The following is a 26,214-nucleotide window of genomic DNA, read 5'->3' as shown; positions in this document are numbered from 1 at the left end:
GTGGGCGTCAGGCTCAGATCAGTTCACTTTCCCGCCAAAGAAACGTGTGGGGGGCCCAGTGTCTCGTGGCTGTTTCTCACTCGGCTTAGTGACCTATAGCCAAAGATAGCCTGACTTCCCAGAACCATTTCAAAGCACGTTGTTGGCCTCTGATTGTGTGTGGACTCGCGTTCGGCGCCTTCCCTCAACCCGGTAGTCCCGCTTCCTCTCAAGCGAAGGACTATGGCCCCATGGGTCGCGGTGCAACGAGGTCGGGGGGACGGTGTGGGAGAGCCGTTCTCGATCCTAGGCCGCACCGTCGTGGTTGAGCCTATGATGCCACGGCTCGCTCTCAAACATTTTTGGGCTACTCAGCGTTCGAACCTCCACGCGGTGTAGCCTGGATTGCGCCAATACGAACGCAGGACTACAAGGTACGTACATGGACAGATTGAACAGATAATGTCTTTTGTTTTTTAGGAGCTTTCTTCACTGAAAGAGCGGGCGAGACGAAGAAACTTCAAGAAACGTTATTGGAGCACGTGCATGTTTAGACGTTTGTCGATGTACGTTTGCTCGGAGAAAATGTTGCTATACACGTGATTGCACGTACAAAACATATCAAAAATAGTAGAAAAACCATAGTGGGTGTAAAATGTTACGTTGACTTCATTTGCGTTTAGCATTTGCCATCTTTTCCACTTCTTCGTCTTCATGTACAGTGAGCGTCATTTCGGTACGTCGACTGTCAAACGCTTCTTTGATACTCGCCACGGCCTGTTTGTGAGTCTTGCCCTTCAGTGAAACGTTGTCGATTGAGAGAATCTGCTGTCCAAGCTTCAAAGGAGGCGCAACCAACGAAGCGCATCCACCAGCCTGCGCGGAACGCGTGTTCATATATTTAGAAAAAACTATTTTCCCAATACATGCAACTTACAGAAATAAGCCGCACTCTCACAGCCTTTTGCTTTGTACTTTCGCCGCCGTCAACACCCATTCCTAACTTCGGCTTACTCTTTGGCACGAGAATGTTGACGATGGCACCGGTAAGTCCGGTATAGCCCGCCACCGTTCGAGACTGCGGTTGCTCTGCTGGCGGCGGTGGCGTTGTACCGCTCAACTTCTTTGGTTTGACAGGAACAGCGTAGAGATCTTCAGGCCGTGCGGCATCGTTGCCCTACACAGATAGGTAGCTAATTTATTTTTTTTCTAGACTCTCTGACCTTTGCCATTTCTTGAGCAGCTCTTCTTTGAACAACCGCCGCCGCCGCTTCTTCTGCACGTTGAGCATCCTCTGTAAAGACCATAGATTCTCTATTGCTTCCGCCTCGCTTCAATCTCAGACGAATTTGCTTGGGGGGAAGAGAGTCGACGACCTCGTCGTCCCCACGCTCACCTTTTGCTGCTGCTGCTGCAGCTATTCGTGCCTTTTCTTCCTCTTCCTTCCTTCTTTGCTCTTGCTCTTCTCTTTCGCGACGCATTCGTTCCTCCGCCTCTCGCTGCTTCTTCTTCTCTTCAGCCTCTTTTCGCTCCTCCTGCCTTTGTTTCTCTTCAGCCTCCTCCTGCCTTCGTTTCTCCTCAGCCTCCTCCTGCCTTCGTTTCTCCTCAGCCTCCTCGTGCCTTCGTTTCTCCTCAGCCTCCTCCTGCTTCCTTTTCTCTTCAGCCTCACGTCTTCTTCTCGCTTCGGCCTCTTCCTGCCTCCTCTTCTCCTCAGCTTGTTCCTGTTTCCTTCTTTCTTCAGCCTCTTCTTGTTTTCGTTTCTCTTCCGCCTCTTTCTGCCTCCTTTCTTCAGCCTCTCTCTTCCTCCTCTCCTCTTCCGCAGCTAGCCTCTCCTCTTCCTCTTCAATCAATCTCTTCTTCCTTTCTTCTTTCTCCCTCCTCTTCTCCTCTTCAAACGTCGGCGCCAAATCCTTTCGTAAGGGCGTTGAAGACTGTTCTGGTTCTCCGACTTCGTCTCGTCGTACCGGAGGCGAATCCTGATAGGACGCGTCGAACGTGTCATCGTCAACGGAAACGTCGGTCGCCGCCGAATCCGCCGAAACCGATCTCCTAGATCTGGCACTAGATTAAACGCAGGTTCTCTTGCCTAAAGCCTCAAACGACGCCCTTCTTACCTTACGCTCCCCGGATGAATTCGCCGCCTTCTTTCCGTCAACGTTTCGTGAATCATCTTATGCTGGCTAGGCGAACGTACTAAGTCCAGCCCGCCTACCGACAAACCAGGAAGCGAGACAGCCATAGGGGCCGGCTTCTTTGCAGAGGATGGTGTCGTTCTCGTACTGCTTGACTCCTCCTCGTCATCATCGTCGTCGTCACTGCTCGAGTCCTCTTGATCATAAGGCGGCGGAGACGGAACGCGAAAAATCGGAGGAGTCGCTGACTCGTCAGAAACCGATATCTGTGGTACTAGTCGCAATACCTCCTTTTTCTCTTCTTTGATATCTTCTTCGTCCGATTCCTGTTGCGGTGCTGGCGGCGGCGGTGGCGGCACGTGAAATCGGAGCGACGGCGACGGACGACTCGGCTCGGCTTTTTTGGCCCTCGCCACTACCTCCTCCTCCACATCGGACTCGCTCGAACTTCCGTCGCTCGCGTCTTGAGGCGGCGGTGAAGGAGCCCGAAAAACTGGCGGCGGACTTGGCTGGGCGACGGCGGACAAAAGCTGCTGACGTTCGCCGCCGCGGTCTTCTTCCCTTTCTTCCTCTTCCTCTTCCTCGTCGTCTTCTTCAGTGCGTCCTTCGTCCTCTTCTTTGCCACGCTTTTTATCGTCATCTTCGGCATCCTCATCGTCGTCGGCGCCTTCAATAGCCTACAGTTTTAAAAAAATCAGAAAGTTCGAAGTCCTCTTCTTAGTTCTTACCGCTGCTATGGCATTGACCGCTTCAATGACTGAAGGCGCGTCAGACAGAGTCGCAACTAGAGTCTTGTGCGTTGACAGAGAAGCCTGGCGATCGTCTTCGCGCTAGAATCAAAAACAGAAAAAATCTTTACGACGTCAAAACAGGAGATTCGCGTAATAAATCACGTCGGAAGATTCTTGAGCAATTTCAGCCGAAGTCCTCTATAAAGACAAAGAGAGTTCGTCGTGCACCGATACTCTGTACATTGGGCTGTTGCACTTACGTGAACTTGAACGGTCACAGACGTTCGGTTTGATTCTTCTTCCAATTCGTCGTCGGCAGCACGTCGTCTCACCGGCGGCGTGTCAAACGTTTCGCCTCTCTTGAGCAAACGATTCGTTGACTCGGATCGAGCTCTCTATCGCACACAAAGCGTCTACTATTAGACGAGCAAAGACTCGGAACAAATAAAAAATGTACATTCATCGACTCCACTTCTCTCGCCATCACCAAATTTTCAAACTTATCGATGTCTTTCGGCAAAATAATCTGCCGTATTTCCACAAGCAAAGCAATCTAGCAAGCAGGAGACAAATATCACTAAGAACAATCCTCCATCTACAATTCTTTTCTCACCTTTTTTGGCGTGTCAAACAATTGAAGAAGCACTTCGGCCATGTCCTCGACAGAAATGCTATTGGCTTGGTACTCGTCCAAATAATAGGCCAGCGTGTCGAACTGCTGCTGCGTCAAGACAAGCCGAGCCTTATCCGTTATTTGGCCTCGAGCCGTGTGCACTTGTGTCGTTCGCAAGACTAGTTGAGTGCCCATTCCATGTTTGAAAGCAGCTGATCCTGCACGCTGAAAGGACAACGAATTTCTCGCGAAGACGTCATATAACTCTTGAATTATATACATACCTTTTTGTTGAGGGACGGTCTTTCTTCCTCCGATTCTTCTTCTTCTTCCTCCACTGCAGATGTTTCTGGCTTAAAGGTGCTGAATCCGCTTTGCACTGACGATGAATTGTAATAGCTAGGTGGGCGTCGAGTCAGAGGCAAGTCCCGGTCTGCTTTCTTTCCTCGCGTTGGCATGGTAGCACTGAAAAGGTTCTGACTTTTAGTGTGTAGCTAGAGTTCTACACGTGCATTATCACGATACGAATACGCTAATGGTTTTGTGCATTGGTTGGAGGATCACGATCTACTGAGGCCCCCTTCGATCCAACGGCTAAGAGACGCGTTTTTGCACTTTTAGACGCGTTGGAATGGTATGTAAGCTCTCAATGAAATAGAAAACTTTACCTTTGATAGGGTACGCTGTCTCTTTGCGTCGGCAAATCTTTTGTACTGACCCATTTCGTCTGATCGTACTTCACCAGAGAATAAGGAATTTTTCCTATGTCTTTGATTGTCATCATCATCATTGTCAAACTTTCGGCTCTACAGCAAGCCAGGCAATCCCTGTTGATTCGGTTTTTGATTAAGAGAATTGTCTTACTTCAAGATTCGAATAGCTTCTTCGTTTGTAACGTGCAGAAACGTCTTTCCGTTAACATTGATAATCTGATCGCCAGCCTACAAAACAAGAGAACTCCTTTATTAGGAAAGTCCAAATGCTATTATTGCAACCTTCAATCCTGCATCATCAGCTACCGAACCATCGACCACAGAAGAAACAAAAATTCCAATGCCGTATTCAGAGCCGCCACGCACACTGATTCCAAGTCTCTGTCCTTCCCTGACGACGACGTTCACCTGAAAGAAAAAACGCCTATCAAAGCAGTCGTTCTTTCCTTGCGTTATCCCACTCTCTTCTCGTCTGCGTTCGACAGCAGACGCAAGTCGCTTCGTCCTTCTTCGTCGCCCGTTTTCACTGTTCTTGGCTGGGGAGGAGGCGACACTGGCCGACCTGCCTGATCGACCCAATTGTAGCGTCTCTGAGCGACGTAGGTGCCGGGATAACGACCCCGATCGACGACATGCATCCGCAGCTTTTTAGTCTCGTGAAAGAACTAAAAGAATAAATCAAGAAATCCAATTAATCAATTAAACCCGTGCTATCAAACCAGAACCAGTAATTTCACTGTAATTTATTACAAGAGGGTCTGTTGGCCAGTCTCTTGTAATTTCACTGTAATTTATTACAAAAGAGTCTGTTGGCTGGTCCTCTTGTAATTTCACTGTAATTTATTACAAGAGAGTCTGTTGGCCAGTCTCTTGTAATTTCACTGTAATTTATTACAAAAGAGACTAGTATCCGTGGTATAATGGACTACTGTATATCAGAGAACAGAGACTTCTTGTGAGATACTGTGTATGATACGTACTCTGATAGCTTGCGAAGTCGTAAATCCTTCAAAACCGACGTCATTGACTTTCATAATCTGCATTCCTGCCTTCAATCCGGCCTTCTGCCCCACCGAACCGTCGTCGACGGACGAAACGTAAACGCCAAGCGAATGCTCGGCCCCGCCCCTCACGCTAAAACCAAAACTTTCCCCGTCGGCGCGTCGCAACGTCAACTTCGTCGTCTTCTCGTTCGAATTCGTCGTCGCCGTCGAGAGCGGACGTCGTCGCGGCGACGTCGCCGACGAAAATTGGGTCGAGGACGCGACGTCGGACGGCGGAGGCGTCGCCCATCCGTTCGGCGTCGGCATCGAGCGCGGACGCGACTGCAACGGCGCTTTCACGATAGCGGCGGCGGGAGAGGAGGGAAGGAGACGATACTGCGTGACGATCGTTTCGTATTTTGTCCGATCGGCGAGCGGGAGGACGTCGTGGAGCGCGACGAGGATGCTCTGGCGCTTCTGCGCCGTGTCGAGAAGTGGCACGACGACGTTGAGGAATTCGCGGAGTTGGCGCGACGATTGGTAGTCGTCGTAGGCGTCCATGAAGTCGGCGACATCGTCTTCCGATAGGCGACTGCGTAAGACTTGGACGAAGGACTGGAAGTGGCGCGCGTACGTTTTTGAGTTGTAATAGGCCGCTTCCTGTTGTCGTCGACTTCCTCCTAGCATGTTTGCTTCGCCTTTTTTGCAGAACTGACAAGGGGGCGCAGCCGCACTCTGACGTTGATGGGCGGTGGTTCGAAAAAATAGGCGTGGCCCGTAGAAAACAATCAGCAACATCAAAATCAGCAACAGCAGCATCATTGCACCAAAAGAAAGAAAACGCATACATGTCAGTTTCCAAAATCAATTTTAACACTACTGGATGACAAGACCTTCACGCTCTCGTGGCATTTTAGGTCAGGATCGGGCTTCGGATTAATCTAAGGAACAAAGAGGCTAGGAGACATGAGAACAATGTAAAACTAACAGTACTGTACCTGCCAGTCGACTTCGCTTTGTATTTGCCCACCAGAAAAAAGAGACAGAGAGCTGAATAAGCAATCATTCATGGGATAATATGGGCATCCTTTCACTCCATATCCTTCCAAAGTGTTGTATGCCCAGAACTGTTGAGAGAGTCTTTCCCTTTTGACTCTAAACAGAATGATCGAAAATGGTGCTGTGCTAAAAAAGGCGCCTACCGAATGAACGTAGTCTTGTCTACCGTCGAACCAACGTACCTTCAGAGAAATCAGTACAAGAATGATAGCAATTGCTTCTTTACCATTCATAGGGGCCAATCTTCGTCATATTTCCAAATACCGAGTCCCCTGGACGGGCTGGAGTGGGTTTGCTGACTACGACTCTATCGTCAAGAGTAACGTACCAGCTTTTGACACACCACTCACGTGCCGTGCCACACGGATATTGAAGCACGGGCTAAGAGAATTTTACAGTCACAGACGTACGTGTGGTTCTTGTCCGTTTACTGACTTGAATGATATCAAATCCTTTTGCTTCACTTTGTGGATCGACTTTTGGAATCCAGTTCTTGTTTTGCAGTCCTGTGAAAAGGTAAAGTACTTTCGCAGCTTTCTCCGGAACGTTGGGAACGGAGAAATTTCCGAGATAGGCCGAGAAGCCTTCAGACGATGTTGTATGAAATGCTGTGTAAGCCAGCCATCCGTCATAATCCTCAGGCAAATCACCTATAGAACGATATTTTGCAGCCTTCAAGTTGACCGTTGCAAAAAACGTACTTTTTGATTTTTGAGGCAGTGTGATAGGCAGTTGAAGGCCCCCAACCGTTTGACTACATCTAAGAATCAAGTAGAGAAAGGCTTAGAAGACTCGTTCTTCTTCTTCTTCTTACTTCGGAAAGTCAATGACTTCAACAGAGTTTGGATAACTGAGCCTACAAAGGCAGAATACTTATTCAACATTCGAATCGTCGCTTTGAAACTAATGAGTAAGTGTTTAATTTATTCATGCAATAATCAAGCTCAGCACTACATGACAGACTTGCCTAAGACCTCCGTGCTCATTCTCTTCTACACGAGTGCCACTGGGTACTTCGTGAACGCAATGCTTGAGTCGATATCCCATTGGGGTTGAAGTGTAATAATTTTTCAGAAACTCCAAGTCGTTCGTCTCTTTAGGATAATACAACATTGGTTGTTCTCCCAGTACGACATCAGGATTAAGTCCGGCTCTGTGCATTTCTATTGTGATTTTCGACTTTGTATTGTTGTAATGCGGAAAATAGCCACGGCCGTCTTCGTTGAAAGGAGTAACATCGCTTGTTTGAATATACCAAAGTAGTAATTGCTCCTGCACAACCATCTATAGCCTGTGGATTACCTAAGTCATTAAAAGACAACCTGAAGCTGCTGTCTGATGCTCGCATAACTGGAATCATTATATACATTGTTCAACTCCCTAATACAATTTAGCTGATACACATCATATCTATCGAGAAACGGAGTCACTAACCTTGGGTCCTAAACGGATAAATATAAACCAATTAGTGAGTAATCAACTCGTTCACAGTACCTTTTGAAGATCGTAAAGCTCTGAACAATGATCAGGATCGCGTTCGTCTGATCTATACACCAACTAACACAGAAACTTCATTCAAAATCAAGCAAGAAAAGGGTATTATTAATTAACCTTGTACTTGGGAGTCCTTATCATGACTGATCGGCAAACGCTGAGGGGATCTCGTTGCTGCTGTAAGCCTAATTAGAACATTTGCAGCGGCGTTGACAAAGCTTTGAACAGCAGTCCTACCCTTCGGATAATAGATTTGTTTTGGATTGCACATTCCTTCTTGCCCAGTGCAAATTCCCTCAAAGTCACGGGGTTCATTTGTACCGTATCCACCTTATAGTCCAAATCTTAGGCTAACGGTATGAGAAAATTGTGTCAATGTTAACCTTCAGCATAAACAACACGTTCAGGATCGCCTGCAGCACCCATTAGAATCGGTGTCAAATCCTGTGAAAAGTGCGTGTGCTGGGCTGTTATGTTTGCAAGGCTAAGAATAGTGGCGACGATGTCCATGTGTTGCACCTATAGACTAATGAAAAAACGGTATTCTTGATTTGACTGACAGAAACCTGCTCGGTAACTTTGTGACTTTTAGCACCTCCAGGAACCCTCGCCAACAGTGGCACGCGAGTCAATACGTCCTATGTAATGAAAATCAATTAGAATTAGATAAATTCTAATACGGTATACAGTCCAGTATTTGCACCTCAAGACCACTGGGCCACTTTTCCACAAGCCCATAATCGCCAGCGTAGTCTCCATGATCAGCGAATACAAAGACAGCCGTCGAGTCAGCATAGCCCGTCTCTTCCAACGCCTACAATGAAAAAATAAAAACAATTAAAATCTCTGCAATGAATCTCTCTCTACCTGAAGCAGCATGCCAAAGAGATGATCAGAAAACGAAATCGATCCCAGATACACTGCCTAAAATAATAATGCAAAAAACGGTAGTCCGTAGTAAACAAATACACCATACCTGTAATTGCTTAAAGAAAGTTTCATCGAGGCTCGTGAGATTCCTGTATTTTCTGATGAGTTGGTGATAATCCGGTTTGCCTTTCAAATCGGGCGGACGCAAATCAGGAAGATCTTTGGGATCTAAATTAGATATGACCGGTTTAAAAAGCAATTGATTAATAAATAGAGGCGGACTTATTTGGCTGTAGAATGGTTCAGGAGCTGAGTAAGGAGGATGAGGCTTGGTCAACGGCAAGTACAACATAAAGGGTTTGTCTGGTTTCGTTTGCAAAAATTCAATAGCCGCCTAAAGTCAATTGTATAGATCTGTATCATTTTTAGACACCACACACGAAATGAGTCACCTCAACATTTCGATAGTCTGACATTTCAGTCATGTTGCCGTCAAAGGCTTTGGACAGAAAAGAGTAGTATCCAGGCACGCCAAAATCGTATTTGTTATCACCCTGTAACACAGTACATCGTGACAGCAAACACACAAGTAGGCTGCCAAACAGCTTACATTCATACCACCTCCCGACTGCATAGCTAAGGTAACACTCGAATTGAAAGAATCAGCGGCAAGCAAATCGTTCTTTCCCCACCAGTTAACTTAGGATACCATAATTGATAAATGACCAATTGAATTCAGTGCAAGCAATCATCCGTTTACCAGTGTATCCCGCCTTCTTGAGGTAACGTAACAGATTCGGTTCGTCGTCGTGAAGCAAATGCCAGAGAGTTCTATGACCTCTGACGTGGGTGTACCATCCAGTCATGAAGCTCGCTCGAGATTGAGAGCAGACAGTGTAGGTCGTGTGACATTGCTCGAATAGTGTCCCCTGCTTTGCAAAAGCGTCGAAATTCGGCGTCTTGCTGATTGGGTGACCGTAGCAGCCTAATTGTTTTGTGTATTCGATAAAAGAGTCCCTAGGCCTACTCATTTCCTACCCAGGCTTTCTGCACGCATTTCATCGGGATTGAAAATGATGAAGTTCATCGGCTTCTTTCCAGATGTGGCGCTCGATACGTGAAGTGCTACCAAGGCCACAATAAAGACACTAGAAGCCTCTATGCTGGCCATGATAATCTGATCACGTGACTCAACAACATTCTTGCAGTTTGCAGCAATGCTGCTGTAAATTTAGACCTCAGTACCTAGCGATTCTTCTGGAAACTTTACAAGGTGCGTCCACGGTGGCCGAGTGTATATTATCGGCATAACGTAAGCTAGGCGGGTACAGATATCACGTGCCTTGCAATTTTCAACAAGATGCTTCGCCTTCTTCTCTTCACTTCGATCTTAATCCCTTTTGTCGTGGCTTACTCGACGGGACCACCGGTTTCTAGATGCGGCAGCATGATCCCAGGTCACGGATTCAGCGGTCAAACTACAGCTTCACCGTATAATGTCGTTACAACTGCAACAGGCGGCTACACCCCAGGAAAAGAATATACAAGTAAGAAACCTCCACATTGCTACCGTATCATTGCTACACGTATCTTCTTGGACACAGTCACGATCCAAAAAGCGAGCTCCGCCTCCCCCGATTTCAAAGGTTTCATGTGCCAAGTTCGCGCTGCAGATGGCTCCAGTACAACCGCCAGAGGCACTTTTGAAAATTTTAATACGGGAAAAGCTCAAAACTTGGGCTGCACAACGAGCAAGGTAAAGGAGATTATTGTTGCTGCTCTATGGCGCTCTAGCAGCCTTACTTCAACATAATAGGGAGCCGTAACTCACAAAAACGGAAACGATGTTTCGTCATTTAGTGCCACCTGGAAGGCTCCGAGTCCAGGAGCCGGACAGCTCAAAGCTTTGTTAGTTACGCCCACATTTCATTTCACAGACACGCATTTATTAATTAATTAATTAACTACGTTTTTTATTAGGTGTACAGTCGTGCAGGTAAAAAGCACATTTTGGGTCCAAGTCGGGTCAGCTGCATTCAGCGAACTCAGTTCACCCACAACACAAGCTGTGACTACTAACCCACAAGCTGCAACAACAAAAGCATCGAAACCGTCAGCTAATACAGTGACAATGGCCGGTACTAAACAATCGGCTACGACCACAGCCAACCAGCAGCAATCAACTGCAGCAACAACGAAACCGTTGCCTAATACAGTGACAATGGCTGGTACTACTAAACAATCAGCTACAACTACAGCCAAGCAGCAATCAACTGCAAATGTGACAGATAAGGTGGACAACCCAATGACAGCAACGACAGCCCCACCACCAACGGACGGAGAAAATCAATTGACACTTTCCAAAACAGCATGGATCACAATCACTGTGATTCTCGCTGTAGTTTTGTGCTGAACCGTTAGTTCAGTCTGACTACTCAGTCAGTTACCTGACTGCTCGCCTAGTCTCTTTAGCAGTTGTGTACATGTTTCCTCCACATGTGCTGTACGTATGTATCACCTCTGCGTATATGAAAATCGCGCACACCTGGCTGGTACAGTAGGCTCATTTCCCGCCCACTATGAGACGGGGAACAAAGTTGCTAAAAATAGCAAACGCCCTACCGCAGCCTCGATATGCCATTGTCTTTTTGAGATCAAGGCTTCCTCACCCAGTTCACGTGCAAAAGGTAAGAAGAAAAGAGGTCCCAACGACGAAAGCTCAAACTAGTTGAAAACGTGAGGAAGCCTTTATCTCAAAAAGACATATCGAGGCGCTGCCGCGATTGGCTCTCTATGGTATTTTTGTCCCCTCGTCATAGTGGGCGGGAAGTGGGCGGGAAGTGGGCGGGAAGTGGGAGGAGCCGTACCTGTATCAGTATCATGCCAATAGGTATTCCAGTTTGTGCCGACGTTCGCCGCTTCTTGATCTGCGTCGGTCATGAGATCGATGTTCAACAGGACGCGTCCGTTGCTCATTTCTAGACTGACGTGGGTGTACCGTAGCTAGGCGGTACCGGTATCACGTGCCTTACAATTTTTCAACAAGATGCTTCGCCTTCTCCTCTTCACTTCGATCTTAATCCCTTTTGTCGTGACTTACTCGTCGGGACCACCGGTTTCTAGATGCGGCAGCATGATTCCAGGTCACGGAGTCAACGGTCAAACTGCAGCTTCACCTTACAATGTCGTTACAACTGCAACAGGCGGTTATACTCCAGGAAAAGAATATACAAGTGAGAAATCCCCCACATTGCTACCTGATCATTGCTTCATGTATCTTCTTGAACACAGTCACGATTGAAAAAGCGAGCCCCGCCTCTTCCGATTTCAAAGGTTTTATGTGCCAAGTTCGCGCTGCAGATGGCTCCAGCACAACCGCCAGAGGCAGTTTTGAAAGTTTTAATACGGGAAAAGCTCATAACTTAGCCTGCACAACAAGCAAGGTAAAGGAGATTATTGTTTCTGCTGTACGGCGCTCTAGCCTTACTTTTCAGGGAGCCGTAACTCACAAAAACGGAAACGCTGTTTCGTCATTTAGTGCCACCTGGAAAGCTCCGAGTCCAGGAGCCGGACAGCTCAAAGCTTTGTTAGTTACGCCCGCATTTCATTATTTCACAGACGTACAACACGCAGCATTTATTAACTAAGTTTTTTTATTAGGTGCACAGTCGTGCAGGCAAGAGCCACGTTTTGGGTGCAAGTCCAGTCAGCTGCATTCAGCGAACTCAGCTCACCCACAACGGCAGCGCCAGCTACCACACAACAAATCGCGACAACCAATGCTGTCGCAACAACTCAAGCTGCTGCCACTGCTGCTACCACTACTCAAGCTGCCGCAACTGCTGCTACCACTACTCAAGCTGCCGCCACTGCTGCTACCACTACTCAAGCTGCCACCACTGCTGCTACCACTACTCAAGCTGCCACCACTGCGGCTACCACTACTCAAGCTGCCACCACTGCGGCTACCACTACTCAAGCTGCCACCACTGCTGCTACCACCACTCAAGCTGCCGCTACCACTACTCAAGCTTCTGCCACTGCCGCTACCACTACTCAAGCTGCCGCTACTGCGGCTACCACTACTCAAGCTTCCGCCACTGCTGCTACCACTACTCAAGCTGCCGCCACTACCACTCAAGCTTCTGCCACTGCGGCTACCACTACTCAAGCTGCTGCCACTGCTGCTACTACTACTCAAGCTGTCGCCACTGCGGCTACCACTACTCAAGCTGCCGCCACTGCTGCTACCACTACTCAAGCTGTCGCCACTGCGGCTACCACTACTCAAGCTGCCGCCACTGCTGCTACTACTACTCAAGCTGCCGCCACTGCTGCTACTACTACTCAAGCTGCCGCCACTGCTGCTACTACTACTCAAGCTGCCGCTACCACTACTCAAGCCGCACAAGCTGCTGCGACTACTAATCCACAAGTCGCGACAACAAAAGCATCGAAACCGTCGCCTAATACAGTGACAATGGTTGGTACTACTAAACAATCGGCTACGACCACCGGCAACCAGCAATCAACTGCAAATGTGACAGATAAAGTGGGAAACCCGATGACAACAATGACAGCCCCACCACCAACAGGCGGAGAAAATCAATCGAGACTTTCTAAAACCGCATGTATCACAATCACTGTGATTCTCGCTGTAGTTTTGATTAGTTCAGTCTGACTACTCAGTCAGTCACCTGACTGCTCTCCTAGCCTCGTTAGCAGTTCTGTATATGTTTCCTCCACATGTGCTGTACTGTACGTACGTATCCCTCTTGCGTATAGGTGTTAATGTATCTGGTGAAAAAGCTGCGTTCGTCACCTTTTTTTGCTTCTTTCATATCGCGAAGGTGACCGAGACCGAGATGACCTGTGATGTCTACCGTCTTTAGAGTGCCGCCGCTGCCGACGTTCGCCACTTCTTGATCTGTGCCGGTCATGAGATCGACGTTCAACAGAACGCGTCCGTTGCTCATTTCCATAAGGTAGCGACACTGACTCCGGTTTTCTAAAAAAGCTGAAAAAAAATGTGCTATAATTCACCGTACATGTCTAAATGTAGTATCGTATTTCCTTACATTGGTTTTTTGAAAGGCCTATCTCGTCCACCAAACCGCAACTGTCCTGACTCTTTCCGTCCTCCAAACCCGCCACCTACTCCCGCCCAACACTAAAAGCCTACACTCACAGTGTTATGGATTTAATTGCACCCAATCGTCGCGGAATCCATCCAGGCAGAGTTCTCTCCCGTTCAAAATCAACAAACAATTCGTACCCTTCAAGCACCGCCTTGTCCCCCTTCTAATAGAATGCAAGCAAACGATACAAACTCTCAGCGTTCCACTAAAATTCCTCTCTACCCGGCAAGCTTCCTCTGCATCCGATTTGTGCTTGTACTCAATAAAAGCATAACCTTTTGACATGCCAGTAACTACAGAACACATCAATTATACATAGATATATGCAATGTTTTTTTTAATACCTATGTCCCTAACCAGCCTGCAGTGCCGAATTTTTCCAAAAGTTGCAAAATACTTAGTCAAGCTTTCTACTTACAAAATAGGAATATCTATATAGAAATTCAGTGTACGTTGTTGACAGACCTTCAGTCGTGTCTCTGTTAAGCCTAGCAACGAATACTGTGCGATATTTATCTCCTTTCACTTGTTTGTCGGGTCTGTCTGCGAAGGCTAGGTGTCTCGTCACGGTAAGCGAGCGTTTCTGCTTACAATCTGCTTTCAAAGCGCGAATTACGCCCTTGTCATGTGCAGAATCGTCGGTTCCATCGATGCTGCCGCATTTCAGCGGGTTGTAGCGGCGAGCGAACGGACTCCACTCTTCTCCCATCCGGGCGCGACAATTCCCGGACAAAAACAATGTCGGAAGTACTGAAATTGGTTTCTAAGCTGAAGCAGGATCGTTCTGCGACGGCAGACAGCTTAGAACAGCTCTCCGTGATTATATCGACTCTCTCGCCAGACGATATTCGAGAAATCGTCCGCTCATCGGAAATAATTTCGACTCTACTCTCGTCGAGCGAAAGGACGGCGTCCGAAACGGTTCTTAGAAAAATTCTTCAAGCTCTGGATCCACTCGAAATAGCAACGGAGCACGATCGACTCGTTCTCAGACTCCTAACAGCAGGTTCGGAAAGAACGAAGTCGATCGCGCTATCGTGCCTCGAATCGACGGCCCGATCGTTGGAGGGAGCTCTCCGCCTGGCCAACTCGTCACTTCTCGATCCCATCATCGACATCGTAGGCGAAAACAGTCTCCGCTGTGCGACGTCGTCCGTAAAAATTCTGACGTCACTTACCCAGTTTGAAGAGAACGTCCGAATAGTTTTATCGCCGGCACGCGTGAAAATCTTCAAGGAAATGTCCTATTCCAACGACATAGTGCGTCATAGAATTTTCGATTTCTACGTGAGCGTGGCCAAAGTCTCTTTCCAAGCATTCGAGCACTGCGTCAAAGCAAACCTCTTTGTCGACGTGGAGACCGAATTGGATTCGTCCGACGTCCTGCTTCAGCTCAACGCTCTTGAATCGCTTTCCGAGCTTGCATCGACGGCACACGGTTTTGCCTACTTAGATAGCAAATCGGTGCCACTGAAATTGGAGAACATGCTGAAGAAGTGGCTGAGTGGCGAGGACGCGCTCGCCGCTCTCATTCTTCCCGGCGTCGTGAAGTTTTTTGGAAGACTCTGCTTGGCTGACGATGCCGAACGCGTGGCGAACGCGTGTCAAGATCATCCCGCTTTCTTGCTGTCCGTTTTGACGATGCTATCGAGTGGCGACGATTCGCTTGTCGCAGTCGCCATTGACACGATTGAAGTGCTCGGTTCGACGGCGGCGGGACGAGCCGCGTTGGCCACCGAGATACCGAATGAGGGACGAGACGCGTTTTCGCGCTTGGGTGACTTGGTGAGATCGGGATCAGCGCCGTTTCGAATCCGTGCGTTGGACGCGATCGGATCCGCGCTGAAGTACTTGTCTCTTGTGTCGGAATTCGTGTCCGAGTTGAGTTTCCAATGGTTTTTGGCCGTCGACTCGTGTCCTTTGCCGCTTGTTGTGTCCATCATGAAGCAGCCGTTCGCCGATTTGCATTTGGCTGGATTGAGGGCAATGTGTTGCATAGCAAGCAATAAGTGGGGCCTCCAGGAGACGTTCAACTGTCCGGGGTTGCTCGAATACGTGCTCAATCGAAGCACGGAGACGTGCAAAGAAGGAAGGGAATTGAAATACGAAATTGTCAAAACGATGGCCGAATCGCCTGCCGTTGAAATGATTTTTGGATCGCCGACAGTGATTCGACTCAAAACGTACGTTTTGGAGGGCCCCTTTTTTGCTGTCTCGCAATCTACAGTAGCCATGGAAGGTTCAAACTAAGCGTACATATACATTTTGTGGCGTAATAGCAACTAAATACAGATACCCTAAGCCTTTGCATTGACATAGTCTAATTAGAATGGATCATTGTCATAGACAACGGGCTTTCTTGAATCCTTTAGAGGGCCTAAAGAAATAAAAGAAAGCATTCTACTGAATCCTGTTCTATAGCTTCCGTTCCTACTTTCAGTTGAAGCTGCTGAACCTGAAACAAACATGATAAAAATTCCAGTACCATACTTCTTTTCCTTACTCTTTGATCTCACGTGGCCCTCTACAACTTCTATTCGGGAGATGTCAATACTTCCAGGCTGATTTCGAGCAAACGAAACTTTGACAGAGCAGTTGGAAATCTGCTTATTGTTTAGCTGAAAACAAATGATCAGAGATCAGAGACAGCATTTCATAACGCACATACCTGTTTAATAGCAAGATCTGCCGTCTCGATGCTATTGTACGTAACAAAAGAATACCTAAAAGGATTTGATAATACGTAATTGGGAGGCAAATCTTTAAAGAGTGTGTCCACTCACCCTCGATTGGGTGCCGGATCAAAATCCGCCAGAGGCCCTAACCAATCAAAATTGAAGCCATGATTAGCGTGCTGAATGCTAACCAATAGACTCAAACGCTTCCCTAAGATCCCCTTCCTTCACACCCCAGCATTCAACAAACAACTTCTTTCCCTTAGCAAAACACATCTTTGGCCAAATTCCACAGTAATACCAATCAATTACTCGAATCGCTGGCACAGTGCCAGGCCGCCCCGAAGCCGGAACAAAGCTGCCATAATAGATATACGCACAGTTTGTAGAATAAAGAAAGTATTAGATTTCTTACCTCTCATAAAGACCCTTCATAGCCTTTCCAGTTCCTTTCCCAGATGCAGGTTTCTAGTACGCATATAGATGCAACTTCAGCGGCGCATTTCAAATCGGTTCCTCGCCTTTGGCAATTGCTGATCGCCGTCGTCCCGCTCCTCGCTTGGTGTTTCTGCATCGATGCCTGTAGCAGCACTGGAGCTCGTCCAAGACTCGTAACGAGGACCCTTCTGCTCTTTAGCTTGCTCCTGATCAACAAAATGTCAAATAAAATTGACAGAATTGAAGGGCTCTTATTGATTATATTAATCCACCTTGAGTCTCTTTTCCAAGTTCTTTGATCTCTTGAAGCCAATCTTATCCGACGACTGATTCTGAAACGGTAGACAAAGTGAAGACACAATCATCAAATTATTTTGCCTATATACAGTACCTCCGATGCGACTTTTTTTGACCTCGCTTGATGATCAACTCGCGCCACTACACAGAGAACGATTTCGGCTCGAATTCACTTCTTCTGTTCGTCTCTTCAACCTCGTTTTGCCGGTGGCCTGCTAATTTTTTCGCTAGAGGCCGCTGCAGCCGCTGCAGCCGCTGCTCTTGCCGCTTCCCTCTGAGAATGATGACGAGCAATGGCTGAAAATAACGAGAAAGCAAACCTTCTCGCGAAGAATAGCATATTTTTGTTTAAGAGACTCTTCTTGAGGTGTGAGAGGAAGAGACTTGATCATTCTCGGTGGCTTGGCCGAAAAACGCAGAAAACGAAGTGTTATTAGAGCGCGCGCTAGGCTAATGACAACAGAACGCTTTCTTGTTTTTCGACGACGCACGGAGCACGGAGCACGGAGAAAGCAAACCAATTGGTCTTTGAGAAGCCAGATACAAGTCGTCTGTGCAAAGCAGGCAGAAAACTCCTCCAGAAACGTAGATGTAGTCCGGCATCATGATGTAGTTTCGTGGAAGTGCAGTCTCCCTTTAAAACTCACGTCTTTGTCTGTGCAAGGCTCTTTTGAATCAGAGATGTGCTGAAAGGTACTTTGTATCTACTGACAATTTTTTGGAGTCTTCAGTTGGTGCAGTTTCCACTCCTCAGATCCGGCGAGAGGAAGTGTGTCGCGTGAACTAACAACCTCACTCACGTGAGCAGATCCACCCCTAAAATTGAAACAGAAGTACATTTGACTTGAAAACTGCACTGCTCAACCTGTTTCAGTCTAGCTATGCAATCTTATAAACGTAAACAACAATCAAACGTAGTAAACGTAAACAAAGATAGCATAGAGACGGCCTCGCGGAGGCTAAACACCTGCTAGTGTGGCATCCAAGTGCACGTGTGCGCAGTCAAGTGAGTAGCTGAGGCAATGGCTCACAACGGTAATATACATGCGTCTTTACGGCGTTGTCATTGGGCTTTTCAAGACCTTCTTTTTCAGATTACACGTTTCAGAATCCTACGTATAAGCCAGATTATGAGGCCGCTGCGATAACGAAGTCGGCGGACAATGCGGGTGGGCACGAAGGAGAAAACGCGCAATCACACCAATCCAGGACGTATTCGGCTTTGAATGCAAAGAGAGAAGAAGAAAACGCCTATTGGTCTCCAGGCACCGCAGATGATTCGGACTACTTGACACCTGCCCAAGTCCAAGACGGACTCCGGCACTCCGGGGAAACGTACGTGCCACCGGCGAAGCAGACGGAAAATGGCAAAGCAAGCAAAGAACTCGGGGACGAAGAAAGTTACTATATGTCAGCAGGAACGCTTGCCGCGCAACGCTCGCCTGCTTACGTCTTTTCGACTCGACGCAAGTACGACATCAGCGATGCAAGTAAGCGCAAAGAACGATCGTGCACAGAGCGTAGTACTTGGGGCATTGCATTTGCGGCGCTCTGCTTGGCTGTGGCCGCTTGCAGTTTGGCTATTCTTTTGATGGTGGGCGTCATTGGACCTCAAACAGGTGAGCGAGAAAGATTGCATGTGACTGAAGGTTAATTGCTATTGATCCATCGCAGATGACTCTTCAGCGACAATTCAAAAACTCGAAGAGAGAATTGTCCTGCTGGAATCGCAATTGCAAGATCTAAACGCTTTGCCTCTGCAAGGAAATGCGTCGGAATCAGATTTTACAGAGCGATTGGCTCGGTTAGAAGCCGAATTGAGCCAAAAGCCAAACGTCACAGCTATGGACGTTGCAGGACGATTATCTCTCGTCGAATCCAAAACGGCCCACATCGATCCTTTGATAAATTTTGTCGCCAACCTCTCTTGCCAAGTGTCGTACACAAGTATTTTTGACAAAACCTGTTCGCCGACGCGAGTTGTATCCGGAGAACTGTTCATTGGCTTTGACAGCGACGAGGACGAACTCGATGGCGTCGAAGTCATACTCGGTCGACTTGTCATTCAGAATACGAATCTGAAAAGCGTCAGTCGCCTGCAGAATCTTCGACGCATCAACGGCGATCTCATCGTTCAAAACAATCAGCATCTGACGTCACTAGAAGGATTTACATCATTAGAATTTGTAGGCGGGCAACTTTCATTTTTTTTCAACGATGCATTGGAAAATCTTGACGGTCTTCGTTCTATACAAAGAATCAATGGAAATGTCAATCTGTATAGAAATGCCAAGCTGAAAAATATTGACCAATTATCAAGTCTGACCTACATCGGAGGTTATCTTTCCATACGAGAAAACGATCAACTTGAAAATATCGAAGGGCTGAGTTCTCTTGGCTACGTGAAAGACTCTTTTACCGTGAGCAGCAACGATGCACTCACAACGCTTGGCCCAAGGGGATTGGCCAAATGTAAATACGTCGGGGGCAACCTCTACGTTGGCCAAAACGATCGCCTGCAAAATACAAGTGGCTTTCGCAACATCGAAAGTGTCGAGGGCAGCGTCGTTGTCGAAAGCAATCTTGCACTGCAAGAAGTGCGATTTTCAAAATTGAAAAGCGTCGACAGCTTCGTCTACGTTCGCAACAATCCCATTCTTGGTGTCGTCGACTTTCAAACGCTCGAAACGGTCACGGACACTTTTTCGTCGTACAACAACAGGCAAATGAGAATTTTGTCCCTGTATAGTCTACAGCACGTGGGTGGCCACTTTGAATTCTACAACAACTATCGTCTGATCGAGATAAACGCTGCCAATCTTCGTACAATAGGCCGCTACGTTTCAATCTCGTATAACGCAAAACTCGTTTCGCTGAATTTGACGTCACTGTGGAACGTGTCCGATCACGTTTACATTTACCAAAATGTGCTGCTGGCTCATGCCGATTTTTCGTCGCTTATAAACGTCGGCAATTATTATAGAATGCGCAACAGCGATCAGCTGGTTGACCTAGACTTGGGGTCTCTTCAGACTGTCGGCGCTGACCTGAATCTCGATCACAACGATCGACTTCGCAACGTCGACTTGTCGTCTCTCGTCAACGTTTCACTTGCCGTCTATGTAACGAACAACAAAAATCTGGCGGCGCTCAGTCTGCAGTCGTTGCGGGAAGTCGGCGATGCGTTGCAGATTACAAACAGTCCGAGCTTGGGTGTTCTCGACATTCCTAATCTTGAAATTATAAACAGCAACTCTTACATTTCACTAAACTACGGCCTGACTCGCGTAAATTTAACGAAATTGACAAAAGTCAACGGTGTTTTTCACTTCTATCAAAGCAGATCACTAGAAAGAATGATAGCTCCAGCGCTTTATAACGTCTCCGGATCTGTTTACTTGCGCGACTGCAACGCGCTCGTCGAACTCGATTTGCCGTCACTCGAAACGGTCGGCGACTACTTCAGTCTCTATAGCAATAAGTTGCTAAAGCATTTGGATCTGAGTAACCTGCGACGAGTTGCCAATTATTTCCTCGTTTCCAATAGTCGAGATCTGGAAACCGTTTATATTCCCAAACTTGAAATCGTTGACGATTATTTTCAGCTCAGCCAAAGTGACAAATTGACGAAATTAGACCTTCACTCCCTTCGTCGCGTTGGATCTTACTTTAATCTGGCTGGCAATGAAAAATTAGCCGTCGTCGACGCGTCCTCCCTACAAACGGTTTCCGGTTTTTTTCTACTCTCGAGTGGTAATTCTCCTTTGGAGTCTCTGCTCTTGACGTCCCTTCAATCTGTCGGCGAATACTTTCAAATTGTTCGTGGAAGTCGAATCAAAAGTCTTGATCTTCCCAACCTTCGTAGCGTCGGAAGATACTTTCAGATTCAGTTGCTCAACCGGTTGTTGTCTCTCAACATATCGTCTCTTCAAACAGTCGACGATTATTTTCTCGTCGTTTCGAATCACCGCCTTTCACGTCTGTCAGCTCCCGCATTGACGTCGGTCGGTTCCTATTTGAGTATTCACGACAACAACGCTATGACGTCCTTCGAGTTTCCGAAGCTCGTTCAGGTCGGCGATTGGTTACGAGTGTTTCACTGCGACCTGCTGGAAACGTTGAACGGTTTCTCCTCGTTGAAGAACGTAGAGGGTGACTTTGAGATCCGAGACAATTTGGCTTTACAAAGCATTGACGGTCTGTCGAACGTTACTCGCATCGGCGGCACGTTTTGGATTCACAATAACGACCAATTGAAAGACGTCAGCGGATTGGAGGCTTTGATGTCTGTTGGCTACGAACTAAAGATATCCAACAATGGAATTCTAGCAGATATCGACGGGTTTCAAAACCTGTTGAGCATCGGTGACAATTTGCTTGTTTATGAGAATCCCAAACTCGAGCACCTAAATGGATTCACTTCTTTGCTCAAAGTTACGACTCATATTGAAATCTACAAGAATTCCATTTTGGCAAATATTGACCATATGAATAACATCACATTTGTGGGCGGTTCTATTCGTATTTACGAGAATGCTGAACTATGCAAAATTCCCGCCAAACTAGAAGCGCTGGTAAACATGACCGACGTGTCTCGTTTCGATGAAGGCAGTTCATGTTAGTAAGCGTTTCGGTTGAGTGGGTCTGTCTGTCGATTATATTGATTATTAGAATTTATAAACAGCATCCGGTGTCAAACTTACGGCTATCGTAAACGCTATGGAGGGAGAGCCTCTCCCTGTTGTGAGATTCCTTTCTGTGAACTTCGGCACGAGCGCTGGTAGCCGTGCTGCAAGTCGACATCGCATCATAGCCTTCGTACTCGATGCCGTGAATCCTGACGTCATATTTGCTCAGGAATGTTCCCTAGCGACCAACAATCTTCTCTCTAAGCACGATCTCGACCCGAACGAGTGGCAGGTATCGTCCGGCGACGACGCGCGACTCTTGTGGCGCAGCAGTCGCGTGACGAGACAAGAGCGCATCGGCAACAGAACAACGGAGTCGATCGTCGAACAAAAACTTGGACAAGGCAGCAGACAAGGCAACCTCCTCTTAGAATGGGGACTTCGAAGTCGAATTCGAATTGTTCTTCTGCACGTCACGGCCGTTCCGAGTAGTTTCGTGCTGGTCGTTAGCTGGCATGGTCCCAATATAGGCAGTGGGCTGACCGATGAGAAGAAAAGCGAGATATTTGTGGCTTTGGTGCAATTCATCGAGGCTATTAGATCTGATCTGTTAAGGGACAATTTTCTGGTCGGAAAACGATTGACTGTCGTGCTGGGCGGCGATTTCAATTTCGATATTGCAAATGCTCGCCAGAATCTTCCCAAGTCCATGCATTATATCTTGCCCTCCTATGAAATCAGTGAAAGACGACAGGAGAAAAGGAAGGGTTATCAGTGCATTGACTACTTTGTATTTGGTGGCAATTTCGTCGCTGAGGAGAGACGATTTTCCGTGCAGTCTTTTCACCTGGACAGTGCGGAAAATCTAAATGAGGTGATGCACAACGTCGGCGACGTGTCGTATATCGTCGAGAATAACGCGCACGTTGACCACGATCCTGTTCTGGCTGTCATCGACATGGCAATAGCAGTACAAATGAAGAACAAGCAGCCCAAATACAAGAAGCCTGCTGCTACTCAGAAAACTCGCTTGAAACGCAACAGAGTGCGAAGTGAAAGGTCCACTACTTGCTGTGCAAAGTGTACAATATTGTGATCTCTTATCATTTTTAAATTGTGAGCCGTCTTGATGTCACGAACACTGGATCACAACATCATGGTGGCCACGACTTGAAAGGAGTACATCACAACTCATCTCTGTAGTCACAACTCGTCTAAAAATAGTGTTGTTTTTTGTTGTGGGAGTGTGATACGGGTTCGTCACTGTGTCCACAAAGATGCTCTCAGTCGTCGTTTTTCTTCTCTCTCTGCAGCTTGCGAGCTCACTGACGGCAGACCCTCAACTGAGCCAAAAATATCCCTCCAAGCTGAGCCTCGACGAAGCGGAGAACTACTGGCTCTATTGGAGCGTGGACCACAATGCAGGGACCATCACGTTCGCCGTTCAGGTGAACACGCCGGGCTGGATTGGACTGGGCATATCTCCCAACGGCAAGATGCCTGATTCGGACATTGTAACGGGTTGGGTCAAAGACGGTGAAGGATATTTACAGGTGAGTCACGGTGCATTGCATTATGAGAGACCATGACGCAATCACGATTGATAGGATCGCATGTCAACTGGCAGGACCCTGCCGGCAATCGATCCCATTCAAGACGTCCAACTATTGTCGTCGTCAGAGACAAATCAAATAACGACGCTAGAATTCAAGCGAAAAGTGCGCGCTTGTGAACCTAACGACCGTTCGATTGAGGTATGCACGGGGGTCCGAACTTTTGAGTAGTCTACCGGAAGTCCATGTGTGTGTGCAGATCGGCACGTCGCGACTGATATGGGCGTACAACGCCGAAGATCCAGACTCGCCGGATTCGCTCAAGTTCCACGAGCAAAATAAGGGATGGAGAAGCGTGAACTTGCTCGACGGAAGGGTGACTGATGTTCCCATGCCCGATGACGTCATGCACGTCGACGCAAAGATGGACAACGTGCGGACAGTGGAGGTCATATTCCAAAGATAGAGAGAATATGTCTCTTTTAGATATATGTGCCTCCTGTTGAGACAACCTATTGGTGCAAAACATTCACTTTGCCCAAGTTCAGCTCAGAAGCGAATATAATCGGGGTGCTGTCCTTCTTGAAATCTTTATTTTTTTATTCAGTGTGATTAATATTATATACGATGTAGTATGATCCTGTGATTCAGGCAGGCAACGAAGGATTTGTTCATCACGTCGTTATTTATCGGTGCAACAACATCACTGGCTTTCAACTCGATCACGACGCCCCGTGCGGTGCAAACATGCCGGATGAGGTATCAAAATGCCGAGGAGCTTCTCCAGTAGCTGCTTGGGCAGTAGGTGGACGGGTGAGTGGAATTATAGATAGCATCCTCGTATACACAACTTCCTTTGGCTGTGCAGGGAGAAAGATTTCCGTCTGATGTTGGGCTTCCGTTTGGCGGTGATAGCGGATTGTACACCATTCTGATAGAGACTCACTATGACAATCCAAATAAATATTCAGGTTTGGATTTCGGCCTGGAATTTAGTCATTACTGTATCACCGTATGATCCTAAAGGGCATTCTGACAATTCAGGCATACGGTTTTACTACACACGGTCTGAGCGGAAGTACAAGGCGTCGTCAATTTCGTTTGGTCATCAAATAGGCGTAAATATGTTTCTGCCAGCCGAGCAAAAAGCCATCAAAGTGTCTTCGCTATGCCCATCAGATTGCACCAAAGCGGTAACCAAACATCTTGTCTTGACTAACGAGGCTCATCTTTGATAATAGGGATTGCCAGATGATGGTGTCACTGTACTGTACACTCTTTTACATGCGCATACTGCAGGTAGATATTGTAATTATTTATTTTATAAATAGTAGCTTTCTAAACTGAGTATGTATGACATTTAGGACGAGCTCTGCGACTTCGTCACTTTCGCGATGGTACAGAACTGCCGGATATTGCTAGAAACGACAACTATGATTTCAATTATCAAGTAACGTAGATTGATCATGTAGATATTCTGCTACATAGGGGGGCTTTGTGTATCCAGGATACAGTGCGTCCAGTCAGGGAAACGAAAATATATCCTGTCAGACGTTAGGCGTACCTAGCATCTCAAGTGTATATATATTCTCTTGTAGGGAGACTTACTAGTGACAGAGTGTACGTACAGTACCGTTGATCGCTCGGCCAACACCTTTGTAAGTTGTTGTGCGTGCATAGCAGCATAGCTCTTTGCTAAATTTTCTTGCAGGCTGGTCTAGGAACTCAAGAGGAGATGTGTTTTGCTTATTTAACCGTCTACCCTGCCCCCGTCCTTCAAAATTGTGTGAGCATGCCCACTACTTCTGTCTTCCTGGATTTCGTTCGCCAAGCTGGCGAGTAAGAAGCTTATACGACCTTCTAATGTCAATTATTTTATTTGTGTTTATTTAGCAACGGTTGGGCTCGGTTCAAAGGACTGAGTATACCAGACCTTTATGTTGGTTTAGATACTCTTAACGTGTCGGCGCACGCCGAAGCTCAAACTGCCTACTATAAATATTTATCAAATTCTGACAAAACCGTATTTTGTACGTCAACATCGGGTTTACTTGTTGTAAGCACTGAAATTAGAAAGTCTATGTACAGAAGTCATAATTGATTCTTAGCCGTGGACCTCAGTGTTCAAGATGCCGCAGGGCATAGATTCACAGCCCACTGAAACGCCGGTTGAAACCTCTTGCGACGGACTGGTGAATGGCGAAAGTTCTTTGAAAGTGTTCTCTTGGCTGCTTCTGTTTGGCGTGATCCAGAAATGGGCACTTTGAGTGACTGTCTACTTCTCCGTTTTTGTTCTTTATTTAGCAATCGTTTAGCAATTGGTTTTTCTTTGGTTCCCTATGTTTGTCTGTAGAGCCAGAGATATGTTTGAGCACCCGAACACAGTTGTGGTACGGGAGAAGAAATAAAGTAAGAGATAGCAGAATATTTGACGTCATCCTTTAGGTAGGTAGACACAGTGTATTACTATATCCGCTTTCAGACATGATTAGTCTCAAGCACTCCGGAAGCATGACAACGCGAATCCTATGATCTCTTTGAGTAGAGTGAGCACATTGCTCCATTGCCTGGTGCAACTCATGAAGGCTGGATCACTTGTAATTTAGCTCCCCAAGAATAAATTTTATACTTTGTAGACGTTGCCCTTCTTTTGGAATCAACCTGTGCTCGTTGACAGAAATGGAACAGAAATTGAAGGCGAAGCAGAAGGCTATCTCGTTAGTACTACAGTGCTGATCAAAGATCTATGCGCTCTCGTAGAGACGTTAGGCTCCGTTTAGATCATTTGAGAGCGGGCACACTGTCGTTTTGCTGGTCGTTATGGCGTATCCGAGTGTAGCGCACGCTTGACCGACGTGCTGACCAAGCGGACTGCCATTACTGCGTACGCGTTCGCTTTTCGCGTCCAAAT

At 47.1% G+C, this 26,214-nt stretch overlaps 9 protein-coding genes and 1 long non-coding RNA gene across 16 annotated transcripts; 5 read left to right on the top strand and 5 right to left on the bottom strand.

The window, feature by feature from the left end:
- Nucleotides 1–528: 528 nt before the first annotated feature.
- On the bottom strand, nucleotides 529–5,997 carry LOC136186247 (uncharacterized). Of its 3 annotated transcripts, XM_065973518.1 has the most exons (16): nucleotides 5,149–5,997; nucleotides 4,630–4,833; nucleotides 4,451–4,576; nucleotides 4,320–4,396; nucleotides 4,124–4,261; nucleotides 3,740–3,920; nucleotides 3,456–3,680; nucleotides 3,300–3,395; nucleotides 3,103–3,237; nucleotides 3,005–3,040; nucleotides 2,840–2,941; nucleotides 2,094–2,788; nucleotides 1,376–2,040; nucleotides 1,203–1,273; nucleotides 917–1,156; nucleotides 529–855 (listed from the first exon to the last, which is right to left on the bottom strand). In XM_065973518.1, the coding sequence occupies exons 1-16, from the start codon at nucleotides 5,995–5,997 to the stop codon at nucleotides 649–651; spliced, it is 4,047 nt and encodes a 1,348-aa protein (XP_065829590.1). In that variant the 3' UTR covers nucleotides 529–648. The 3 variants fall into 3 exon arrangements, with proteins under 3 accessions (XP_065829590.1, XP_065829588.1, XP_065829589.1); XM_065973516.1 differs by having other exon boundaries at nucleotides 1,203–2,040; XM_065973517.1 differs by having other exon boundaries at nucleotides 1,203–2,034.
- On the bottom strand, nucleotides 5,907–9,754 carry LOC136185887 (multifunctional alkaline phosphatase superfamily protein PehA-like). Its single transcript, XM_065973097.1, has 23 exons — nucleotides 9,613–9,754; nucleotides 9,335–9,559; nucleotides 9,185–9,273; nucleotides 9,027–9,128; nucleotides 8,857–8,968; nucleotides 8,681–8,802; nucleotides 8,572–8,628; nucleotides 8,408–8,518; nucleotides 8,271–8,342; nucleotides 8,088–8,223; nucleotides 7,942–8,034; nucleotides 7,822–7,889; nucleotides 7,705–7,767; nucleotides 7,645–7,652; nucleotides 7,533–7,590; nucleotides 7,178–7,482; nucleotides 7,025–7,066; nucleotides 6,912–6,970; nucleotides 6,646–6,860; nucleotides 6,437–6,591; nucleotides 6,354–6,392; nucleotides 6,150–6,306; nucleotides 5,907–6,092 (listed from the first exon to the last, which is right to left on the bottom strand). The coding sequence occupies exons 1-23, from the start codon at nucleotides 9,743–9,745 to the stop codon at nucleotides 6,003–6,005; spliced, it is 2,511 nt and encodes an 836-aa protein (XP_065829169.1). The 5' UTR covers nucleotides 9,746–9,754; the 3' UTR covers nucleotides 5,907–6,002.
- On the top strand, nucleotides 9,755–11,129 carry LOC136186262 (defense protein l(2)34Fc-like). The gene is made up of 5 exons (XM_065973535.1): nucleotides 9,755–9,847; nucleotides 9,896–10,121; nucleotides 10,179–10,330; nucleotides 10,391–10,482; nucleotides 10,555–11,129. Exons 2-5 carry the CDS (start codon nucleotides 9,935–9,937, stop codon nucleotides 10,985–10,987), a joined length of 864 nt encoding a protein of 287 aa, XP_065829607.1. The 5' UTR covers nucleotides 9,755–9,847; nucleotides 9,896–9,934; the 3' UTR covers nucleotides 10,988–11,129.
- Nucleotides 10,519–12,280, bottom strand: LOC136186265 (uncharacterized). The gene is made up of 4 exons (XR_010669714.1): nucleotides 12,062–12,280; nucleotides 11,832–12,001; nucleotides 11,607–11,768; nucleotides 10,519–11,557 (listed from the first exon to the last, which is right to left on the bottom strand). It is a non-coding gene; the product is annotated as an uncharacterized lncRNA (long non-coding RNA).
- Nucleotides 11,492–13,368, top strand: LOC136186253 (uncharacterized). Of its 2 annotated transcripts, XM_065973526.1 has the most exons (5): nucleotides 11,492–11,562; nucleotides 11,621–11,807; nucleotides 11,866–12,017; nucleotides 12,069–12,160; nucleotides 12,235–13,368. In XM_065973526.1, the coding sequence occupies exons 2-5, from the start codon at nucleotides 11,621–11,623 to the stop codon at nucleotides 13,253–13,255; spliced, it is 1,452 nt and encodes a 483-aa protein (XP_065829598.1). In that variant the 5' UTR covers nucleotides 11,492–11,562; the 3' UTR covers nucleotides 13,256–13,368. The 2 variants fall into 2 exon arrangements, with proteins under 2 accessions (XP_065829598.1, XP_065829596.1); XM_065973524.1 differs by having other exon boundaries at nucleotides 11,537–11,807.
- LOC136186261 (U11/U12 small nuclear ribonucleoprotein 35 kDa protein-like) lies at nucleotides 13,103–14,433 on the bottom strand. Its single transcript, XM_065973534.1, has 7 exons — nucleotides 14,304–14,433; nucleotides 14,178–14,255; nucleotides 14,057–14,122; nucleotides 13,935–14,005; nucleotides 13,785–13,875; nucleotides 13,653–13,728; nucleotides 13,103–13,591 (listed from the first exon to the last, which is right to left on the bottom strand). Exons 1-7 carry the CDS (start codon nucleotides 14,419–14,421, stop codon nucleotides 13,393–13,395), a joined length of 699 nt encoding a protein of 232 aa, XP_065829606.1. The 5' UTR covers nucleotides 14,422–14,433; the 3' UTR covers nucleotides 13,103–13,392.
- A 17-nt stretch (nucleotides 14,434–14,450) lies between these two features.
- Nucleotides 14,451–16,103, top strand: LOC136186231 (26S proteasome non-ATPase regulatory subunit 5-like). The gene has a single exon (XM_065973497.1). It carries the CDS (start codon nucleotides 14,451–14,453, stop codon nucleotides 15,960–15,962), a length of 1,512 nt encoding a protein of 503 aa, XP_065829569.1. The 3' UTR covers nucleotides 15,963–16,103.
- On the bottom strand, nucleotides 15,948–17,881 carry LOC136186235 (negative elongation factor E-like). Of its 3 annotated transcripts, none has more exons than XM_065973503.1 (14): nucleotides 17,835–17,881; nucleotides 17,443–17,777; nucleotides 17,318–17,396; nucleotides 17,217–17,263; nucleotides 17,098–17,157; nucleotides 16,909–17,031; nucleotides 16,803–16,855; nucleotides 16,700–16,745; nucleotides 16,579–16,648; nucleotides 16,496–16,532; nucleotides 16,381–16,435; nucleotides 16,216–16,330; nucleotides 16,147–16,167; nucleotides 15,948–16,089 (listed from the first exon to the last, which is right to left on the bottom strand). In XM_065973503.1, the coding sequence occupies exons 2-14, from the start codon at nucleotides 17,512–17,514 to the stop codon at nucleotides 16,037–16,039; spliced, it is 831 nt and encodes a 276-aa protein (XP_065829575.1). In that variant the 5' UTR covers nucleotides 17,515–17,777; nucleotides 17,835–17,881; the 3' UTR covers nucleotides 15,948–16,036. The 3 variants fall into 3 exon arrangements, with proteins under 3 accessions (XP_065829575.1, XP_065829576.1, XP_065829574.1); XM_065973504.1 differs by having other exon boundaries at nucleotides 17,443–17,572; nucleotides 17,641–17,842; XM_065973502.1 differs by having other exon boundaries at nucleotides 17,443–17,842.
- Nucleotides 17,610–21,802, top strand: LOC136186222 (uncharacterized). 2 transcript variants are annotated; one of them, XM_065973483.1, is made up of 5 exons: nucleotides 17,610–17,815; nucleotides 17,877–18,019; nucleotides 18,065–18,157; nucleotides 18,217–18,741; nucleotides 18,797–21,802. In XM_065973483.1, exons 3-5 carry the CDS (start codon nucleotides 18,145–18,147, stop codon nucleotides 21,742–21,744), a joined length of 3,486 nt encoding a protein of 1,161 aa, XP_065829555.1. In that variant the 5' UTR covers nucleotides 17,610–17,815; nucleotides 17,877–18,019; nucleotides 18,065–18,144; the 3' UTR covers nucleotides 21,745–21,802. The 2 variants fall into 2 exon arrangements, with proteins under 2 accessions (XP_065829555.1, XP_065829554.1); XM_065973482.1 differs by having other exon boundaries at nucleotides 17,877–18,157.
- Nucleotides 21,803–22,938: 1,136 nt separating this feature from the next.
- On the top strand, nucleotides 22,939–25,730 carry LOC136186226 (DBH-like monooxygenase protein 1). The gene is made up of 14 exons (XM_065973492.1): nucleotides 22,939–23,303; nucleotides 23,358–23,504; nucleotides 23,563–23,736; nucleotides 23,790–23,873; nucleotides 23,937–24,116; nucleotides 24,172–24,274; nucleotides 24,330–24,496; nucleotides 24,545–24,602; nucleotides 24,668–24,753; nucleotides 24,811–24,849; nucleotides 24,902–24,961; nucleotides 25,015–25,142; nucleotides 25,197–25,359; nucleotides 25,412–25,730. Exons 1-14 carry the CDS (start codon nucleotides 23,028–23,030, stop codon nucleotides 25,568–25,570), a joined length of 1,824 nt encoding a protein of 607 aa, XP_065829564.1. The 5' UTR covers nucleotides 22,939–23,027; the 3' UTR covers nucleotides 25,571–25,730.
- Nucleotides 25,731–26,214: the final 484 nt, after the last annotated feature.

Source organism: Oscarella lobularis, chromosome 4, assembly GCF_947507565.1.
Source record: "Oscarella lobularis chromosome 4, ooOscLobu1.1, whole genome shotgun sequence".
NCBI classification, from domain to species: Eukaryota; Metazoa; Porifera; class Homoscleromorpha; order Homosclerophorida; family Oscarellidae; genus Oscarella; species Oscarella lobularis.
Note: the sequence above shows the minus strand (reverse complement) of the source record. Positions and strands in the feature narration are given on the sequence as shown.

Coding starts and splice junctions, on each gene's coding strand:
- LOC136186247 (XM_065973516.1), bottom strand. CDS start 5,997: ATGCGTTTTCTTTCTTTTGGTGCAATGATGCTGCTGTTGCTGATTTTG. Junction 3,921..4,123: donor GACAGCGTACCCTATCAAAG/GTAAAGTTTTCT, acceptor GAACCTTTTCAG/TGCTACCATGCCAACGCGAG. Junction 2,789..2,839: donor CGGTCAATGCCATAGCAGCG/GTAAGAACTAAG, acceptor TTAAAACTGTAG/GCTATTGAAGGCGCCGACGA.
- LOC136185887 (XM_065973097.1), bottom strand. CDS start 9,745: ATGGCCAGCATAGAGGCTTCTAGTGTCTTTATTGTGGCCTTGGTAGCA. Junction 8,343..8,407: donor AGTGGCCCAGTGGTCTTGAG/GTGCAAATACTG, acceptor TTCATTACATAG/GACGTATTGACTCGCGTGCC. Junction 7,890..7,941: donor ACAAATCTATTATCCGAAGG/GTAGGACTGCTG, acceptor TGTTCTAATTAG/GCTTACAGCAGCAACGAGAT.
- LOC136186262 (XM_065973535.1), top strand. CDS start 9,935: ATGCTTCGCCTTCTTCTCTTCACTTCGATCTTAATCCCTTTTGTCGTG. Junction 10,122..10,178: donor CCCAGGAAAAGAATATACAA/GTAAGAAACCTC, acceptor TCTTGGACACAG/TCACGATCCAAAAAGCGAGC. Junction 10,331..10,390: donor TGGGCTGCACAACGAGCAAG/GTAAAGGAGATT, acceptor TCAACATAATAG/GGAGCCGTAACTCACAAAAA.
- LOC136186253 (XM_065973526.1), top strand. CDS start 11,621: ATGCTTCGCCTTCTCCTCTTCACTTCGATCTTAATCCCTTTTGTCGTG. Junction 11,808..11,865: donor TCCAGGAAAAGAATATACAA/GTGAGAAATCCC, acceptor TCTTGAACACAG/TCACGATTGAAAAAGCGAGC. Junction 12,161..12,234: donor GCCGGACAGCTCAAAGCTTT/GTTAGTTACGCC, acceptor TTTTTTTATTAG/GTGCACAGTCGTGCAGGCAA.
- LOC136186261 (XM_065973534.1), bottom strand. CDS start 14,421: ATGGGAGAAGAGTGGAGTCCGTTCGCTCGCCGCTACAACCCGCTGAAA. Junction 14,256..14,303: donor TCGCGCTTTGAAAGCAGATT/GTAAGCAGAAAC, acceptor TAGCCTTCGCAG/ACAGACCCGACAAACAAGTG. Junction 14,006..14,056: donor CAGGCTGGTTAGGGACATAG/GTATTAAAAAAA, acceptor TGTGTTCTGTAG/TTACTGGCATGTCAAAAGGT.
- LOC136186231 (XM_065973497.1), top strand. CDS start 14,451: ATGTCGGAAGTACTGAAATTGGTTTCTAAGCTGAAGCAGGATCGTTCT.
- LOC136186235 (XM_065973503.1), bottom strand. CDS start 17,514: ATGATCAAGTCTCTTCCTCTCACACCTCAAGAAGAGTCTCTTAAACAA. Junction 17,158..17,216: donor CAAAAAAAGTCGCATCGGAG/GTACTGTATATA, acceptor CTACCGTTTCAG/AATCAGTCGTCGGATAAGAT. Junction 17,032..17,097: donor ACTTGGAAAAGAGACTCAAG/GTGGATTAATAT, acceptor TTTGTTGATCAG/GAGCAAGCTAAAGAGCAGAA.
- LOC136186222 (XM_065973483.1), top strand. Junction 18,742..18,796: donor CGTCATTGGACCTCAAACAG/GTGAGCGAGAAA, acceptor GATCCATCGCAG/ATGACTCTTCAGCGACAATT.
- LOC136186226 (XM_065973492.1), top strand. CDS start 23,028: ATGCTCTCAGTCGTCGTTTTTCTTCTCTCTCTGCAGCTTGCGAGCTCA. Junction 24,275..24,329: donor CAATCCAAATAAATATTCAG/GTTTGGATTTCG, acceptor ATGATCCTAAAG/GGCATTCTGACAATTCAGGC. Junction 24,603..24,667: donor TTTACATGCGCATACTGCAG/GTAGATATTGTA, acceptor TATGACATTTAG/GACGAGCTCTGCGACTTCGT.